The sequence below is a fragment of the Bombus pyrosoma genome, linkage group LG5 (genome assembly GCF_014825855.1).
Source record: "Bombus pyrosoma isolate SC7728 linkage group LG5, ASM1482585v1, whole genome shotgun sequence".
Classification (NCBI taxonomy): domain Eukaryota; kingdom Metazoa; phylum Arthropoda; class Insecta; order Hymenoptera; family Apidae; genus Bombus; species Bombus pyrosoma.
Genome location: NC_057774.1, coordinates 5,110,184 through 5,130,732, shown reverse-complemented (window position 1 = coordinate 5,130,732; position 20,549 = coordinate 5,110,184). Strand labels below are relative to the sequence as shown.

The 20,549-nt window shown below is 52.1% G+C and overlaps 2 protein-coding genes across 3 annotated transcripts in view; one reads left to right on the top strand and one right to left on the bottom strand.

Moving 5' to 3' along the window:
• The window catches only part of LOC122567823 (T-box transcription factor TBX20-like), a 29,772-nt gene extending 11,497 nt beyond the window's left edge, over positions 1-18,275 (bottom strand). The window contains exons 1-3 of one of the 2 annotated variants that reach the window (XM_043726859.1): positions 17,035-18,275; positions 11,714-12,107; positions 5,567-5,840 (exon numbers count right to left, since the gene is read on the bottom strand). In XM_043726859.1, coding sequence (XP_043582794.1) covers positions 5,567-5,840; positions 11,714-12,107; positions 17,035-17,218 — 852 coding nt within the window. In that variant the 5' untranslated portion in view covers positions 17,219-18,275. Of the gene's footprint in view, positions 1-5,566; positions 5,841-11,713; positions 12,108-15,047; positions 16,971-17,034 lie in introns of those variants that run through there. The other variant, XM_043726860.1, reaches the window with a different exon arrangement.
• LOC122567825 lies at positions 6,563-7,279 on the top strand. The gene has a single exon (XM_043726870.1). It carries the CDS (start codon positions 6,563-6,565, stop codon positions 7,277-7,279), a length of 717 nt encoding a protein of 238 aa, XP_043582805.1.
• Positions 18,276-20,549: the final 2,274 nt, after the last annotated feature.

Here is a 20,549-nt window from a genome sequence, read left to right as displayed (position 1 = left end):
GCGTAGATATCGCGCAAACCCGCGCCTGCGAAATGCTCTACTCCAGATACATCAACGTTGCTCGACACGATCGCGACATTCGCGCAAAACGCTCGCTCGAATTTTCCACGTACGTCTACAACTTCTTTCGACCTACGTGGACGTTTACGCTCATTCCGCTTTCCCTCGATCTCGTCTAATCGATAGTCTCGTGGTCGGTGGACTCGAATCGCGCGGTTCGTTTCACGCTCGCGCTCTTCGCCCCTTTGCTTTCCTCCTATGTCCCCGTTTCGCTTCGAGCTGACCCGGCAAAAGCACGCGCTTAAATCGTGTCCCTGTTTCTCGTTAACAATAAGAGCGTGGAACGTCGCGCGTTATGGTATCGTACAACGCACGGGGATGCGATATTAAACGGGATTTTTATTAGCGACCATATTATCGTTGAAAATATATCTGCGATATCTGCGGCTGGCATCGCGCGTTGACGCGCCACCAGACACTCCCCGACCCGACGCGGCGCGGCACGACGCGAAGCGCACCGGCTACGCCAGACACCGGCAGCGCGGAAAACGAAATTCCTCGTTTAGGCGACAGGCTGTCCTCGAAGCGCGTTGTCGCATCGTTCGCTGCGACGATCGAGCGAACGTCTTAATTTTTGGTAGACGGTCGAGCCCCACGAGGGTTACATTTCCACGGAACCCGACGAGAAAATCCTTTTTACGCTCCGGCGATACGTTAACGTCGCGTTAACTCTATCGCTTTACGATTACGAGTATCTTCTCGTCGACGGAATAGCAATTTTATTCGCGCGATATCGCCGTTACCAGAGATTTTTAAGGATGCGCGACGTACCCTTACGTTTACGTTACTCCGATAAATGGAAATTGTCGCGGTAAATAGCAGTCGGTACACACCGATTATACGCTAATCGCGTATACTCGAGAAACCGAATCCAATCCACTCTCATCGTCGGACGCACGCAATTTGCATCTAGCGATTTATCAAACAACGCGGCATCCATGTAATGTACGTTGATAGCGGTATTACATGTGCGATTTATAGTCGTTTTTCTTCTTGCACGGGCTCGCTCGACCACGATACCCGTCGACGACCGATAGCTGTCGGTCGAGAACGAACGATCGACGCTGGCTGGCTCGCGGCCGCGGTCGGTCCCGATGGAAATGTCCTCGGAACATTTCGTTACTTAATCCGGCAGCCGGGACGGCTCGTTTCTCGCTCGTAATTTATTTTTATAACGCAACGGTATACCATGAAATTAATATCCCCGTGTTGGCCACGAACCGTTTCCTTCTCTTTCGCAACGCTGCTTTACGTGACTATTTATTTTCAGCGGCGTTGCATCGATATCTTTCCGCTTTACCGAATTATCGGCGCTCGTATTGTCAAATTGCTACGCGTTTACAAACACTCCGCCTAAACACCGCCCGGCAAACGTCTGTTCGCTCGAATTTCAACGTGAATCCGGCCTGTTGCGACATCGATAAAGGAAACAATACGAACGCGATTCGTGTAAGCGTGTATATATTTGCAAAGGCAGAGAGAGGTCGTTGTTAATATCCCGGCGCGGCGTTGTGATTTACGATTATGCAATAGCTTATAAATTTTTCATTCGTCGCGTCGTCGCACGATGGTGCAAGGACGAATGTTAAACGAGCAACGTTATATTCTCGATATCGCACCGCGCGACGTCCTCCCGTCTCCTTCGGGTGCAAGATTGTGTTCTCTCGATGAAGCAGAGAAAAAGGAAAAGGTCTCGAATTTAATTCGAGTCCGGATAACGAGTACGGCGGCGCGGCGCGGCCCCGTGGACCGAACCGTAGGTTTCCAAGCGGGCAACTTTATGCCCGTACGATTATAGGTGTCTGGGATCCTGGGGTGCCCCTATCCGTTTTCTCTGCACCGTTGGATAGTGGGACACCCCACTGCAACCTGTCAGAACTCCAATTTGCTCTACTCTGTTCGCTCGACTGTTCGTGTGGATGCCACCGAACGTACACCGATTTCTTCGTAACAGTGTGTGCTCGCGCGACCGACGCGCCGCGTCTATTTTATGCCGATTTCTGATTTCCTCATTCTCCACAGTCGTTTCGAAACGCGTCGTCCTCTGTTCTTCCCTTCCCCTTCCCTTCTTCTTCACGGATTTTTCTTCGCGCGATTTTCTTCTCTCTGAAAGAGCAAGCCGCGCGAGTTTCCTCCCGGACGGATAACGTGTAACGCGCCGCGTACGCACGCGTAGGACAACGAGACGCGAATAAAATAATTTAACGTATCGACCCTTTTTGTCTTGCCTCCGTCAGCCCTCTCGCCTTGCTGGATTTCTACTTAGAGGCACGAAATTTAATACCTGACGTCAGCCTAAAGGACATTGCGCGCATGATCGTGAGAATCGTCGGTTTGCAAGGACCGTGTACGGCACGTCTTGCAACGTACTTTGCCTATTTTTATCCGAGCCCGATAACGCGACTTGCCGATCCAGACATCGGAAGATCAGTCTAATTTTATTAGAGAGATGAAAACGATTTACTCGGTTACAAAGTAGCAACGTCGATGATAATGAGCTTTACGGTTTCATCGAATATACTCGTATTAGTCGCGCCTTGCTATTATATCTGCCGTTTAGTCAATTACATCATAAATTCCAATTGGATATTCGCTATCTCCTCATTCGATGTATCATAAATCATTTTTAATCTCAACATTACGGCTGACTAAAGCTTCCTGGTATCCGCGGCGCTAAAAGCGCGCCGTGTTAAGAAATTATTAATATCTTTTGATGCCGATGCTCGTCCCGTTCTCGTGATCGTTGTAGCGACGCGAAATATTTCTCCCGATGGTATTAACGTCGATCACACGGTAGAAACGGAACGGAACCGTGTCGCTTTCGGTTCGTTACGTATTTAGAAGGGAAATGTCAAAAGCGCGCATGGCGACGATGACAAGACGCAAGAATTCAACGGTCAGATTTTTGCTGCCGTTTTTTGTCCGAGTCACGGATCCTCGATCGGAGAAAAAAAGAAACAAGAGAAAAATAAAAACAGAGAAAAAGAGAAGAAGGAGAGAAGCAAAGTCGAAACTCGATCTCTTTGCGCGTTCTGTTCGACTGTTTGCCGTCCCGGTCGTCCCAAAAATCGTCGCAGTTGCCGAGCGTAGGAGCGCACGGTGTACCGTTTCCACGGTAATTTAGATTTAAACTGGAGAAGAATATCGGTGGATCGGCAGACCGGTGGAGTGCCAGGCATTGGGGAATAGTAGCGGGAGAGGCGCGCGGCAACGTATCTACCTACAGGTATCGTACAAGACGACTCGTCGTCGCAGGTGGATGCTTGCTTTTGGACCACCGTGTAGTAGCCAACACGCAGGCGGGGGTCTTATAATATCGCGTCATACGAAACGATGAAATAGTGGCCGTAGCGAAGGAATGTTCCCTACCACTTGAGTCGTCGAGTTGAGAGTTGACTGGCGTTGCGTGGCTCTCCCAGCTCTCCCGGCTCTCCTGGCTCGACTCCGCTCACCACGACTGCTTTTAACCGGTGTGTCTGTTCCTCGACACTCGCCTGCCTAGCCTTTTTTCCTTCTCTTTCTTTCTTTCTTTCTTTCTTTCTTTCTTTCTTTCTTCCTTCCTTTCCTTCCTTCTTTTAGCCCGCTTCTTTCCTTCGCACTTGCTCTCCACCATGCTTTACATGTATATTCACCTACGTACGCCTATCCTTTATGCGCCAAGGTTTCTCGCGTACACGCGCGTCTCCGCTGAAAAATGCATTTCTGGAGATGCACGTGTCGCTACAATGCGGCACAGCGGTAGTACAACGCTGCATGTACGAGTACGTAACACAGCGCGTAACGCGTGTTCGAAGAACGACGACACCCCGTCGAATTCGTGGTTGCAGTCTCTCTCTTTCTCTCTCTCTCTCTCCCTCACACTCTCTGGAAGAATTCGAGGTGCAGAACGTGTAATGGTTGAAACGACCGTCAGGTAAATACGCAGGTATAGCGAGAACGTCGCAAAACGGAATCGTTCATTGCCGTAAAACGTCGGTGTTAACGAACGTCTAATTAGTGTAGATGAATGCAGACGTGTGTTCGTCCGGTGCGCAACCACACTGATCGTTCCAGGCTGTCGAGAAGGAAACGTAGTCGTGCTGCGATTCAGGGATACTGACTGTACGCCAACTTGGAAATGTCGATGCGCGATATCGCGGACAGATAAGGATCGGAACGGAACATTTCGGTACGAACCGGAACGTAACACGGATCAGCGAAGGTATACGCGCGCACGAAAGCGAAAGAAAGTGTCGGGAAGCGAGCGCGCGAGGTTGTCGAGGTGGAGGAGGCGCGCGCGAGAGACGGGAACAGGCTGGCGGAGAGAGATTCAAAAGGTGCTCAACAGGCCAGGCGTGGGCTACTCGTGATCATCATGACAAAAGCTCCGGGCAAACATCCATTCAATTTATTAGCTTATAGGCATGCCGTCGTGCCTACTATACACACCACCTACGACAGACACTACCACCAACCGCCTATAATGCTCGTAACATTATGGCCAGTCCGCGAGTGGACGGTTCGCGCGACCCTCGTTTGCTTCTCGCCTCTCCCCGGATCTACGCTCTTTTCCCGCGTTACTCTCTTTTCGCCATACAGTTATACTTTTTACGATGTTAACCTTCTATGCTTACGATATTTCTGCGAGCCCGAAAGAAACGCACTCGGCTCTGCTACCACCTAGCCACCGACGCCTGCCCGAATCACCGTTTTTATCGACTCGCGAAATTTCCAGCGTCTCGTCTCTTCGACCCGTTTGCAATTGGCGCGCGATCCCCAGTACACGGCGGAAAGGAAACAGATTTGTCGAGCACCGCGATCGATCTACGCGAGTACGACAAGAACGGAGACGAAGACGACGACGACGACGACGACGATGACGACGACGACGACGAAATATTACGTTTCACGTGCTAGCAGCTTCGACGCCCACGATTAACGAGCAGTGTTGACGATAACGCCACGCCTACGTGCCCGGTAACGTCGCGTATCCGTTTTACGAGGCCATTTTCGGTGCGCGCGAACGTCCGAAATCTCGTCAACGACGTCTTCGATGCCTCGAAGCAGAGCGAAACTGCGCGATTCCACCGGTGAAAAATGACACTGTAATCCGTGAGCATTGTCGACGTCGTTGGCACTGGTCGTTCGTTAAATCTTTCGTCTTATTCTCGGGCAACGTATGCACACGTCCCGTGATCCGATCACCGGTTCACCACGTTCGAAGAAACCCGCGAATGTGTGAATTTAGCGATAAATAACGCGAATGTCTGGCTAGTTTGGATCGCCGCTCGATCTCGCAGAATCTGATCGACCGAAGCAAACGTCGTGATCGCCCCGTTCCCGGTCCGGTCCGACCCGCGAACCCGACGAACTTCGTTCGAATTTCACAGTCGTAAAAATGCGAAGCGCGCTCGTCAAAACACAGAGGTAGATTGTTCTCCCGAGATCGATATTTGACCCACGTGCATACCAGCTTTACGAGGGTGCACGAACAACCGATCACGCGGTTGCTCGCGAACTTTCTTACCTGGCCGTGCTTGTCCATGTCGTTGTTCGTCAGCTTGACCTTTTCGAACGAGACCACCTGCTTTCGTAGCTGATCCCCGGTAAACGGTGAGTCCGGGTGAACGTAGAGCCGCGCCGGCGCCGGTGGATCCGCTTTCCCCGCGACCAACCAACAGCTACGATGGTACGCGTATCGGTATCGTTTGTTGTCCACTGGCACGATGTCCATCAACACCGCGTACCTGCCTTCCGATTTTAATCCGCTGAACGATACACGACAGGTCGGGAACATTCGTCTGGAAAAAAAAAAGAAAAACGAACGAACGTTTTTTGCTTATCTCGGTCATCGACGTTCGAGAAGAGAACCGCGCGCACGCCTAATCGCAACCATGTACATAGTTACAGGCACTGCGCTGAAGTTGCCGATCGTTCTCTTGTTCTTACGATCTCGTTCGATAGAAAATTCGACGTTTAACCTCGACTAAATGGAAAACCGCGGCTAAACCGCAGATAATAACTGACCGATCGCGAAAAGGATACCAAAAAGAAAAAAAAAAACGAGAAAAAAATGTATATGATCGACGAACCGTATCGAAGCGTTTGCGCAACGAGAACCGCGCGTTCGTGAAGTTGTGAAAACACGCAGAGGAAAGAGCGACGACGCGTCCGGAGGTTCCTGGCACGACCGATTCTCGTAGGAAGCGTGTGGTGAGTTCTCGAGTTAGAAAGCAACGTAGAGGCGCGTCTAACTAGTCGGTTTGATTGAAAGGAGCGCCCGCAGGCCTTTCAAGCTTCGTTACGAGCGAGTCACCCTTGAACCTCGTTATATGCAGTCAACTTTTCAACACCTCCAGCGTCGAGGCGCACGCGTCGGACAGATGCGCGTGTTCGTTGACGTAGCTTCGATCGGCGGCCAAGTGCACCGACGTTTCTAAACCGTTCGTTACGCTGCTCGAGGAACAACCGGGTGGTCGCTTTTGCATTTTTACCGGATTCGTCGTCCTCGCACCAGCAAAGGATGAATTCGTCCCGACGTGCCGATCAATTCACCGAGTGTCCGGGACCGTGCAATCCACAGAACAGAGTATGTCGAAGAACCTGCGTGGAAAACGTCATGTCGATTTTAGAGGAACTTCCTCCGTGCGTTCGATCGAGGCTCCGCCAAGAAGATTTGTTCTCGATCTTCGCGAACGATCGAGAGTCGGAAGCAGCGCCGGTTGGTGACGATCAGCTGATGAAATCGATACAGAACGTTTGCTCGAAAACGGCGCGGAAATGGAAAAGGGAATCGTCACCGACGATCACCGCTCGTGGTAGATCGGACGATGGAAGAACGATGCGAGACCAGAGCACGGACGACGCGTGCCTTCCGCGAACCAGGCAAGAGGAAACGACACAGACGATGGAAGAGAAACAGATCCAAACTACGGAAGAAATTATCTGCGAAGTAACGTCGAGATACAGGTCAATCTCTGCGGGAACCAACAGCCTTCGGCAACGCATCCAAGACGCGTCGATTCTAGTTCGAAGCATCGCCAGGCGTGGAATATGCGTATTTCCATCGGCGAGTTCGTGCTCCTGCCGTTTGATCAACACTACGATCTACGTCGTCTTGCTGCTTTCGTTGGCGATATTCGCGAGGCACAGCACGACTTATCAAATCTTTTTGTCCAGTCAAATTTGTGGAATCCTCGCTATTCTAAGCTGGAGATTCTCCGGAACCGTCCCGTTGTAATATCCTTTGCCGTTTTTTGCTCGTCGAACGAGGCGTCCTCCTTTCACACGGAACCGCTGTAAGATGCAACAGCAACAACGAGCAGCGTTTTCAAAGTCGATCGGCGATTTAACAACGACCGCGTTGAAAGCCACGAGAATGCGACAAATCGTACGCGTTCGTTGAAAGACGGTCGATCGGACGAAGCCTCGAGACCGCAAACGCCGCAATTGCCTCAAAGTCGCCAACCGCAAAGATCGATTCACCGATGAACGAGCTTTCTCGATGCCTCTTCCACTACGATGTATTCTTTGGAACGATCACGATAACGATGCGGGACGGTCGCGCGAGATCCTACTCTTTCGTCCGGTTCATGTCAAAAGTGGATCTCGTTAGACATCTCTTCGATGGTTACCGATGGACTTTGAGGCTCGGAAATTCGGAGCACGCGACTCGCTACCGAAGAATCGACCACTTGATCAGGAAAACGAACGACGACGCGATCACCGTTTTGCCGCCTTCGATCGTACGCAGCCACCCCCTTGCCCCATACAAATTTCTCATTTCAAAGCACCGATCCTGATGTAATATATCATGGAGAAAAAAGTAATCACCCTGGAGGGTAGTTTCTGCCGCACTCGGCGGTGGAATAGAAATACATGGAAACGGCTATTAAGTATCGATAGTAAGTCAATGCAGCGTTCCCCTGATTCTTCGTTGCGTCCCTATTTCTCGTTTCTCGTCTAACCCCTGTATATCTGGCGCGTGAACACGATTGCCCTTATCTTTATAGAGAATCACGAGGCATGGGTCGTTGATTTGTTACGTTCCGAAACGGTCGCCTTGCGTGCGGATTTCCTAAATTACGAACAGTCGGCCGTTCGTAAAGTAGCGCGTCGTTGATGTTTTTATTTAATTTTACGCGCCATTCTTCGTCGAATAAGTTTAGCGAGCGAATTAAAGGAAAATTATAGAGAAACGAAGCGCGACGCGATTAAACGAAACGATTCGTACGATCAGAAGGAAAAAAGATCGTTTGTCTGTTTCTCTTCCTCTCTACCCTCTGCCCGCCATACCCTCTTGGAAATAGCTGTCTCTCATTGCATCGCGTATTTCCCTGTCAAATTAGGCAGAAACAAACAAGCCCTCCATGGGCCGTGGCTAACGAGGCCATAATCGCAGGAACACCTCGACCCCAAAGCACCCCAACAGCCTCGAAATACGCGTTACGCGTGTATACGTGCAGACGCATACGTACATCTGGCTGGTTGGTTGGTTGGTTGGTTGGTCTGCCCTAGTCCGTAGCGGGAGTAGCGTCGTATACGCGTTTCAGGGGTGGAGAGAGTGGTCGGAGAAGCCATCAGCCCCGAGGACAGAACCACCGGCTGAAGGGCTGCTACAAATGGATTACGGAAGCACTGGATATTATAGCGATCCGAAAGGCCATCCGAGTTACTTAAATGTTTGCCGAGCTAACGACTTTGCAACACCGCCAGGTGTTGTCCCTGTTATAATTATGTCCCGGCTCTTTCCGCGTCGCACCTAGCTGCTCGACGATCCCGAGCAGCGAGTCGATCGTTCGATAATTAGCTCGTTCTTGACCTTTTTCCCATGCCGTGTGCCTTCTGTGCGTTATATTTCTACAGGCTGCGATTTGCATATATCCATCTATCCATATATATATATATGAGAGAGAGAGAGAGAAAGAGAGAGAGAGAGATAGGAAATAGACAAATATCGAGACGTGGAATTGGACGTTTCTTGCCGCTTCTCTTCGCAGCCACGTATCGGCCGGAATTTTGGTTGCAACCGAGAGAACAAGAGAGAGCAACAGGGATAAATAGGCGCGTTTACCAGCTCCTTTCCGTTCCCATTGCCTCTCTCTTTCTCACACTCTGCCCATCCTTGTCCTCTTTCTCGCGTTTTCTCTATCGTCTTTTCATTCCTTCGGTTGTTCCGTGTGTCGTGTTTCGCGATCCGTGCACGTTCTCGCGTAACGTGCACGTTTACCCTACCGGTCGAGGCACGTGTGAGTGTATAATGTAGGTTGCTGGCACCTTGATGAAGGGTTCGCGTGACGAGTACCCTCTATCCGCCGGTATCCTGTCTCGCTCTCCGCTGACCTGCTCGTCCACACCTCCTATTCTGCGCGTTGCTTCGCAGTCCACGCTTACCTACTTAAACTTTGAAAAATATACACCCGTCGCGACTGTGAACAACCGTTCGATTTTCGCTACCTCTGCCGTGACTTTACGAACCGTTGCGAAAAGAGGCAGCTCGCGTACGCAAAACTCACCGAACCCGTTTCCCTACCGAACGCGCGCTCCGATCGTTTTATTTTCGACGATTGACATCGTCGGTAAAGAGGCCACGGTGTGTGTGCACGGTTCGTAGCAAAATAAAGAGAGGAAGATAAGGGTCTGTTATCGGGTCAGGTGAAACAAGGATCGGCGAAAACTCGTTGATTATAGGGTACGAGAGAAAAAGATCGGCCGCTGTGGAAGGTGCGAGGCCTTCGTTCGCCGGACTCGACTCGAGCCGAGCCGAGCCGAGCCGTGCGAGCGCCCTGCGATGTTTCTGCTTTCTTCTTCTGGTTCGGCGGCCGGTAACGACTCTGCACGCACGAAATTGGCTTTGTTCGCGATATTGAAATCGAGGTCGTCGCGTTGTCTAGAGAAGAACGACGACAAGGCGAAGAAAAAGAATTGAAGGGAAAGGCGAGAGAAAAAGAGGGAGAGAAAAAGGAGAAGAGGGAGAAGGAGAGAAGGAAGGAGAAAGGAAACGCTGGCGGGTGCCAACGTGGGAAAAAAGAGACCCCGTGAGCTGTGCTAGTCCTCGAGGAAGAATCAGAGGAGTGTATATGGTGCTGGCACCCCGTAGAGCCAGACAATTCCACCTGATTGGTCCGAATTCGTATTGTCACTCGAGAGACTGACGTTTTCGTTCAGCTGGGATTTCGTGCCAAGTTTCTCGTGCTAACGACGCTATTCGTGCATCGCCGTGTTCTTGATATATCGATCGTGCCTAGAAAGAAAGTCGAGCCAACGACACGCCCTGCGATAATTTCCAAGCATTTCGAATCGCCGATTGTTTCGACAAAAGTACGTCTCGAGCGATTCCGCTCCTCGAAAACCGACAACTTTCCTATCGAGCATAGTAGCCGGCCGGATCTGACGCGTTTCGTGGTGCAGCACGCGAATCGGACGCTCCGCCTGTCACGACTCTCATCGAGTAATAATTTATAATTACGTACGGCGGCGTACGTCCCGTTCCGGAAGCCGTTTGCGTCTCGTTCGATTTTCTTCTTCGCGCTCACCGACCAACCGGTCGCGTGTTTCCAACTGTATCGCCGACGATAACGCACATACCGTATTTACTTGGTTTCGTTTCCCATCGACGAAGCATTTCGAGATCGATGAGCACGACGCGACGGAAAGCGACACGCGCGCGTTAATTACCGCTGTCGCGTAATTAACGCGGCGCAGACTTGAAAAATCGAACACGTCTGAACGGTTTCGAGTTTTTACGGTGGCGCGAAGGATGACGTGGAAAACGAGGCTGTGGCGCAGGGTGGTTTACAAGGGACAGCGAGTTAGAGACGGGTCTCCCATGCGCGCAAACATCTCGTAATTTCGACGTGGTCACGCATCCTTAGAGCGCGCAGCTGCGGCCTCGACTTTATTAGCATACCTATAAAAATGAAAGCGAGCGCGCGAGCGAGCGAGCGAGCGAGCACCGCGTATACACACAGAAACAGGAGAGAGGCACAAATTGCCGCGATAAATTACACCGAAAACTCCCTTAAATATCTCGTAAAACGTCGCTCAATGAAATCCATTAGTTCGAGTACGTTCGTTCGGACGTTTTGTTTGGGCTGTCGCAATTTGCCGGTATCCGTCGGACAACAACGTCAGGAACGGTATACTACGGGGCTACGAGCTAGAGAGACTGGCTTTTGTTCGAAACGCGCTACCAGTGTTTCTACCGCGATAATTAACGACCGTCGACCGGGGCCGTAACGGCGCGGCGTGACGTTGCCTAATTGCGGCCGAAAAAAATTTTATTTTCCCGTTATTAGCCGAACGCGTGCTTGGTTCGGCAACGGCTTCGAATTTGTTCGCACGTAGTAAATCGAAGCCGTAACGCGCGGTCAAGTGGAACGCGATTCCTTCGAATTTCCAAGATACGTAACGAAGATTGCCAAATGTTTTCTTCCTGGCGCCTCCTCTCTCTTCTCTTCTCTCTCTCTCTCATTCTCCCTCTTTCTCGCTCTCTCTCTCGCTCCCTCGAGTCGGCGGCTCTCACGAAATGGAAGTTAATTTTCGAAGCGAGACGAATATCTGCCGATTCGTTGGCTATTCCCGATTCCCGGGTATCTTCCGTTGCACCTGCACGCGTCACGCGACCTTCCTGCTCTCGGTCGCGCGAGCTAAACGATCGATACGTTTTGCTTACCTGCCCGTTTTCGTAATGATCATTTCCGTGCCGAGGTCGTTAAATTTGTCCCACAGTTCCTTCGTTTCGAGATGACACTCGACGTCCCGGAGCTCGTCGGAGTTGCAACTGGTTCGGAGTCGGTGTTTCCGTTCGTGCTCGTTGTAACCGTCTTGGCAATTTCTCGTCGAGGCTGTCGTTGTGCTCAAATCATCCGGCACGCCGTGAACCGGCCCGTCGTCGATGCTGCTGCACTCCTCCACGTCCACGTCCACCTCTTCATCCTCTTCTTGAGTTGATTTCTCCGTCCCTTCGCTCTCGCCTTCGCAGTTGTCTACCTCGTCGTCGGCGAGCAACGCTTCGTCCGTCACAACGGTCGCGGTTGCCACGATGTTCACCGGTGACGTTCTCGTTCCTGAAACATTCGTACTCGCGTTGGCATCGGATCAATTTTGCTTCGGTCGCGGGTTCCTAACGGCGAGACAAGAGGAAAGCGCAACGACGAACCGAACAATGTTCGACTTTGCCAACGTTAAATTAAATACGACGAGACCGCGCAACTACGTGGGAACGTGCGAGACAGAAACGTGGTGTCGGTGTCGCGATACGAAAACTCGCCATCTCGTGTACGTCGCGTCTCCCTCTGAAAGTGGCAAATACAACAAGTCGCAGTAAAACGAAATAGTCGCGAAACACCGTTTCTCGTCGCGACGCGATTACCATTGAGCGTGTCGATTTAAAACGAGCGAGATGAACCGAAACGATACGGGAAGCCGAGTATAGAGGTAATTAATCGAAGCGAGCGCGCATCTGCCACGAAGGTGGCGCCTAATTAAACCGTCAGATTTCAAGAAAGCCAATCCACCGCGCCCAGTGTACACAATGTTAATTGCAGCCGTCACGATACCGATCTGTTAATTTGTACTATTCCGCGCGAACAATGCGTCTTCCGGCGTCGTATCTCAAATTGGATCCGCGAGTGATACCCGTGCGTTTACGCACACTTTGGCGCACACGTGTCGCGAGCGGGAAAAAATTGCTTCTCTCGAGAAAGTATTACCGAACACGCTTCGCAGGAGAAACCCTCTTCATCCTTCTCCTGCCTCTCCCCTCCGCCCCTTTCACTCCTTCTCTTTCTCCTTCTTTGCGCCAAAGAACCGATATCCAGCGAAATTCGACTCGCGGAGAGAAACTGTTCGATTCCCGATCTTTCCAACGAGACGCTTCGTCTCGAGAGCGAGAAAAGCGAAGAGAGGAATAAAAAAGGAACGCGTACTTCCGGACAAGTAGCAAAGGAGCTACCATTAAAAAGCGGAAACGAGCGTCGGCAACGAAGTTCCCTTAACCGATCTCGGGCGAGCGATTCGACTTTCGAACGTCGCTTAACGTCACGACATCGTGCAACACACGCAACGCTGATACGCAACGCGCGCTATTGTTCGACGCATCGATATTCGCAGCACGGGGAGTCGTAAGAAGAGGCAAGGCAGGTGGTGCGAAATAGCGAAACGAAAGCGAAACTGTTCGAGATATGGCGGCAGGTAAAGCCAAAATGTAGCTAGCGAGAGGATGCCGCGGAAATCGTACGTAACGTACCTACGTGTATAGTCGTGGACTAACGAGGAGAAACGGTTCTGGCCCGTTAAGAGGTTCGGTCGAGGGTCGTCGACGCGGAGTGGAAGAGTCCGCGATTTAAAACGTTAGTTACCGTTCTAGAAGCGTTTGGCATCGTCGTTGGAATCGTTTCCGATACTCCGGCCAAGCTGTACGGGCGAAGGTTTTCTCAAGCGCGCGTGCCCAAACCGGTTTTTCGTCAAATTTTCGACGACGTATTTGACAGATATAGCGCCAGGCCAATTACTTTCACCGTTTCTTTCCAACGTTCCGCTGTAAACGTTTTCGCGGCGATCCAACGATCGTTAGTGGCGACGGAAGGCGAATCGTGGACGTATCGGCGCGTATTGGGGGAAAAAGAAACGCGACGAGACGCGAGGTACTCGTTACGAAGCATCGTACGATCAGAAAGACGAGGAAACGGCGCGGAAACGGAAAAATGGCTGCGAAAGGCGAATGGGCGTCGATCGGCGGAAATTCAACGATTCAAAGATAGAGAGGGGCATTTCGGAGAAACCGATAAACGCGTGGATGAGAGAAAGAAGAGGGCCACGAGAAGCGCGTTAAAAAGGAAGGTAAGTTAACAGCGCATCGCGTGCGTTTCTCGCTGGTTGCGTGCATCATCATCGCATCTGCGTGCATGTACGCACTCACGCAGGCCGTGGCACTTGTCGCGCACGCATATCCCCTGCTCCCCCTGCATTCTACCTTAACCCTATCTGTGGCAGAGTCGGCCGACCAACAATAACGCGGTTCTAAAGGCTGGGCCGTGCGCGTGTTGCGATCGACTGGACGAGTGAAAAGAATACTCCGCGGGCCGAGGTCGTACAAACGATTCGCGCGTAACAGACGACAAAATTCCACGATTTCCTTATTGAGCCATCGAGCGGGACTGGTTTCGTGAAACGCGTGCGTCGCTTCGAAACAGCCAGTCGGCTCGACAACGGCGACCATCGGGGAAAGCCGGGTGTTAAAATTAACACCTCAACCGTGCGTGTTGCGTGCGCTCCGACCTCGACGTTCTTTCACGACATCACGCATTCGCGGTTTTCATCTCGAATTCCTGTTCTCTGCCTCTCGCCCTCTTTATCGCGCGTGCACGCACACACACACACACGCACGCACGCACGTTATCCCGCTTCTGTTTTCGACACGACAAAAGAACAGATTGCGGTGAATCGTCGATATCATTAACGCACCACCACCACCACCGACACCACCGCCACCACACCACCAACACCAGCATCGTTCGAGCAAGGAGAATTCTCGAAAGGTCCAGCAACGTGGTCGCGAGGAGCGCGGACCGCGACTCTAATGGCGAGGTACGCGATAAAACGGAGGCAATAACAACCTGCTACGTTCTGACCGTGTCGTGTGTGCATTAATTACGTTGTATAACCACACGCGACGCGTTACGACCATACGTCTTCGACGTTGATTTCCAGCGTGTACTCGTCTCGTCCGAACGAATCGGACACTCGAGATACTCGCGAGACGCGTTTGTCCGCGGCCCTGGCAATTTCAAGCAGCACACAGAGACAGAGTGGACGTATCCTCGCGACCAGAAAACAACCGGAAGCAGAGGAAAGGGAAAAATAGAACGCGACCAGGGGAGAGAAGAAAGCATCGAGGAAGAAAAGGGACATCGAGGGCGAAGCAACAAAGAGAAGAAGAGAATCTCGGTTTTGAGTAGATGCCCGATGGGGATCGAGAAGAAGATCCGTGAGGGTGCAAACCTTACCGGAAGCTTTCCGGACAACGGAAGGAGTTAAAACTCTGGCCGTAGCGTGCCAAGAGGTGGTCCCACGTTCCATGATCTTAAGGCAAGAAGAAATATGACCGAGCTACTGACGTCAGCTTCCTTTTGCCACGACCGACAGTCGACCACCCAGAATCCTGTCACCACCCGGCCGTTCGAAGGATGTTGTTCAAAAGGATCGACGGAACGAGCCGAATAACGATCGCGTTACACGAGTTGACGCGCTTCCTTCTAGATTCCTGGCTGGTACCTAAACCGACGAATACGGGAAAGAGGGAAAGAGGGAGAGAAAGAGTGAGAGAGTGAGAGAAGAGGAGGCAGAGAGAGAGAGAGAGAGAGAGAAAGAGATGACACGGACAAGATAACTGGAACGTCGAATCGAACACGAACTTGGACAGAGATTCGAGCACCATTACCCGGCATTAACGTTTATCGTTGGGCGAATTTCATTATTAAGTCGTTGAAATATCCTTCGGATAGCGAACACGCTACATCGCCGCGAGCCTGAATCGATTTCACGTAGCCGTTTTACTACAGCACGCTTTTACATCGGCGTATTATTAATGCAAATTTTTTTTCTCCATTATCCGGTAGCATTGCAAGACGTAGAACGTATTCGCGAAACAATGATTACGGACGGCGGCGATAGAGGTCCTATGAATCTAATTGCAGTTCGTATTTAATGTTTTCCACCTCGCCCACTCTATGTGGCAAAACTTGTTCTTGGGAACGATTAAGAATCTCTAGATTGCTACGGGAGCTGTAATGGCGTCGTTAACGGTGCTAATGTGATTACCGGCTGAAAGCACCGGACGAGTTCACGGAGACAAAAACAGGAGCAATTTACGTTCCCTCGTAGAAAAATCGTTCGTCCGCGATGCTACTTTTTCGTTTGAAAATTAACGCGGATTCTTCGTCCAACCCGATAATTTTCTTTCCTCTTCGTCCACGCTGGCAAGCACCTCGCTTATCGCTTCCGAGTAAATATCTAATTGCTATCGCCTTTTTCTTAACGACGCGAAATTCGAAGAAAACGTAGGTGAATCGTACGCGAGGCTTTTAACCAACCGGGGCAAAGATAGTCACGATCGTTAATTTGGGTGCGAACAGGTAAAATTTACGCGGCGCGGTTCGTTGGCAACAATTAGTCGCTTATTTTCTGCTCGCCAGTGCTCCCATTTCGGACGCTAATTATCATCTGACCAGCCAAATGCGTTTTTCGATCCGACGCTCGACATTCTATTTTCACGCCTCTGATAGATCACGAAATCGTAATTGAACCGACCGAAGGTAGTCAACGCCTCGGCTAATGGATGTGGAGCGACGCTTAGCCAAACTAAACACGGCCAGTGACCAACAACGACAGTTTTATCGTTGGAACCAAGTCGACGCGACCGACTCAATTATCGTCGAGTTATCGTCGCGTGGCGTAAGGCGTAAGGCGTGAAACGTCGAGATTCTCGTCGAACGTTGTTCGTCTTTGCCCGATACTTCGTCGGTTCGCAGGCTATACACGCGCGTCCACGTTCTGGCAACGACCAGTCGAGGTTCGTCGGAACTCGACTCGCGCACCACCGTCGGATAGAAAACTGCTCGCCGCGGATCTCTGCCTGTAAGAGTCGGCTCGTTCGTATCTCGATCTCCACGATTTCCAAGAATATCGGTCTGTCCAGAAGTCGCGACGACGACGACCGACCGACAGGTTTTTCGAAATGTTTAACCATCCGCTCGTGCGCGTTTATAGAACTCGTGCTGATTCTTATCGAATACCATTACGCGCAAACTCGAAGAAAACACGTCCATTCGCGTGTTAACGAACGCGTAACGTTTGCTCGTCGGGCAACGAACGTAATCCTGCGGTTTTACGGGCGGAAGCGAAAACGGAGCAGAAGGTCGCCGGAGGTGCGCAAAGGTGTGAACCGCGCGTAGGGCGTTTCGGAAAGAAGAGAGAAAATCGTGGAAAACTCACGGTGATCGAGGGCAGAACTGGCGACGAATGCTTTGCCAGTTGGACATTCCAAGCTGGTATTAGCGGTAGCGGCGGCGTTGCCAATGCCCTGCAGGTGGTAATGCCCGAAGGACGGACCCCTGGGCGCCATGATGGCCGCGATGCTGAAGTCCGTCGCTTTTCCCCTTTCCCCCTTTGTAGGCATCCCTTCTCGGTCGACGACACTTTGATTCCGATTTTTCCCTCGGCCTCTTCCTTCTCGTGTCCGGTGTTGCCTTTGTTTCTCGTTCAACGTCTTTCTTCCTCTCTCTCTCTCTCTCTCTCTCCCTCGCTCTCTCTCTCTCTTTCTCTCTCACTCTCTCTTTCTCTCTTTCCGTCTCTCTTCTTCGCTCTTTCTCTCCGTCCACCCGAACGCAAACACTTTGCTCCGTTGCCGACAGGAAGCGCACGATACGCAGGACGATAATCACCAAGCCTCACTCGCGAAAATAAACGTCGAAACTACTCGGACCCGTTATCGGTTTGCTGGTTATCGTTGTACCAGCTGGACCCCGGTTACCATCGAATAACGCGACAACGACGATCAACGATAAGCCGAACACCGGCGCGCGCTTCCCATCGACTTTCTCGACGCGAGAATCGGCGAGGATCGCGAGGAAAACGCGCTACGAGAGTGGAACGAATCGCGAGGACGCGGAACGTAGTCCGCGCGATCGGTCGGTCGGTGGCGTTGGCGAGAGGATGCTGCTGCTGCTGCTGCTCGAAAGGTAAACTTACGACGAAGATCGAGACAACGCAAAACGAACGCGTCTGCGCTGCTCGACTTCCCGGACTTCACTGGGCCACCGCTCCTCCTCCCACGCGCACCGCTCGCCCCACCAACTTCGCTCGCACGGCAACGACGCTCGAGCCTGGCCGCTCGCGAAGCCCCGATAACGACACCGAAGCCGACCCGGTGCGCCCGAGAGAGACAAGGAAAGCGGAGACGGCTCCCCTATTGGGCGTTGCTTTTCGGGGCTTCCTCGAGCCGTCGAGGCGGTCGCCCGAACTCGAGGGATCGAGCGCCCGGTCACGTGACTCTGCCGAGTCGTGGAAACACGGGAAACTACGATACGTAGGAACGCGAGACAAGGGCGGTGCGCACCGGAGGCGCCTCGTTCCAGGCCACGCCTCCGTTAACCACCGACACGACCACCGCCGATACCTTCGACCATCGCCGTATCGTTACCACCTCCAACGCCCCACGCGCCGTCACCGTCACACAGCCGCCGCCGCCGCCGCCGCCGCCGCCGTCGTCGTCGACGACGACACCACCACCACCACCACCACCACCACCACCACCACGACCATCGCCATCACCTCCACCTCTCCACCATCGTTCTACCACCGATCGCGGAGGTATCTCGAAGCGGCGGCGTGGCAGCGGCACGGTGGTCGCGCAACGACGAAAGAGAGATCGATCGACCCCTCGTGCACCGGATGGCCGGCGTTTGTACGTATCTACGTATGTACCACTGCTGTACATACATTGGCGTAGGACCATTTCACGTCCAGCTTTCCCTCTATCTGTCCCGTTTCGCTGATCGTCCAAACGATTTACATACTGCCGTGTCGCGACTTACAAACAGCCGCAGTTTTCTCCACATCGGCAACGTTTTGCTCTTTTCGCTCGATTCCGAACGAGACGACAGCTTGAACCGTGCAATTAATCGGACGAAAGGACGGGACGAAAGTGGAGAGATCGAAGGACGTCGCATTACCCTGGACGATCTGTACCGTGCGTATCGCGTTTACGTTTTCGTGGCCGCGCGCGCAACGCGGTACGCAACGAAAACTTGGAAAATCGTTGAATCGCGTGGCGTTTACGCCATTGACGTTGGCCCAGGCGTCGCGATATACGCGTATCTACAGCGGCTGCTAATAGAGGCGTATTCCGGTGTTGGATCGACTTGCCAGGTACACAGTTGCGTCGAGATCGCTCGCAGTGAGAATTTGCTTAGTCGTTTAGCAGCTTCGAAGAAACTTTCAGCCTCTCTACCTACCTATATCTTTCGTCGCATCACGATGTTACGCCATCCTAGCACGTACAACGACCCATTGTACGTATCGCGTTCGACTCCAACGTGGTAGACTGTTCGACGGCCGAACGTCCGCGAATATCGTCGATCCAAGTGATTGCCAAAGTTCCGATCGTTCCATAGCCTCCGTGTTTCTCACGAACCGCGCCCCGAACCGAATCTCTCGCAAAAGACAAAAGGGCAAAGCGGTACAAAGACACCGTTGGCTGGAAACGGTGAAAAAGATGAAAACGAGCTGCGGGCAGGAGATTGGAGGACGCGCGTGCAACGCTACTGCCAACAAAGGGACAGAAGCATAGTGGCGATAAAGACCGTTAGATGCATTCGGTAGACGTATCTCGATCGATCAAACGTCAGAGGATCCGGGCTGTCGGTGTCCGAGAAGCAGCAACGTGAAGCGCACGATCGCGAAGACCGTGTTTTACCGCATTGGTTGGATCTTCGAGAGCACCGAGGGGAGATTTACGGCGTGTGTTTAGGCACTTAGCCGGTCTACCTAGTCCCCCCTTTATTATACTAATTTCTCGGGCATGTCAAAATACCTATCGTGTACCGGCCTCCTGAATTCTATTCGACACGCTGGGTGCCCCCGTAGTCGACCGCATAAAGGATCCCATCCCGTATAAAATATGAAGACCCGTCTCTCTCTCTCTCTCTTTCTCTCTCTTCCTCTCCTCCTCTCCTCGTCTCCTTCGCCACGACTCTTCTTCAGGTAGCTGAAAAGACGCGGCATGCTCGAGGAGTCTTGGAACGAACCGCAGGAACGAGCTGTCCTGGACCCCCCGTTTGCTTTGGCATTCGAATGTTTTTAAGGCAGTTGCGGATGCTCCGAGGTGTCACCGTTTCCTTTCAAATTCGTCACCCGTGGTGAAACTCGCCGTTTAACAGGCTACGACTGTATCCACTTAACTGAGTTTCTCGTGTATACGCGTAACTTCCGACCAGGCCGAGTTTTACCAAACCTCGAACGTAAACTACCTGCGCGATTACGATCGAACAACTACGTCTCAACTAGGACGACGAGGATCCCGTGCCTTCTGGTTCGCCCTTCTTACCTTCGAGCGAGAAAAAAGTCGACGTCTCGGAGAGGCAAGAGGGTGCGAGAGGGGGACAGGCAGGCGAAGTCGAGCGCACGGAAAAAGGAAAAACACGTACATAAATCAAGGTACAGCGAGGAAAGGAAAATCGCGAAGGGAAAGGAAGATAGGAAGGAAGGAACGAGACTGGACGTGGCAGATGGAGTGCGAAGACACGGGGTGGAATCGCGACCGAGAGCCGCACGGTACGACGCAACGCAGAAGTACACGAAAGTCATTCATCATCGGAAGAGAGGAGAGGCTGCGCGAGCTGCACGCCTGGCCGTTGGTAGTTGTGGTTACCGTTGGCGGAGGAAGGTAGAGACGGTAGAGGTGGCAGGCCACCCACGCTGTATACACTCGAATTCGGTGGCACGGCCGA

What these genes read in the sequence shown, in the direction of transcription:
- LOC122567825 (XM_043726870.1), top strand. Translation starts at nt 6,563, where the DNA reads ATGAATTCGTCCCGACGTGCCGATCAATTCACCGAGTGTCCGGGACCG.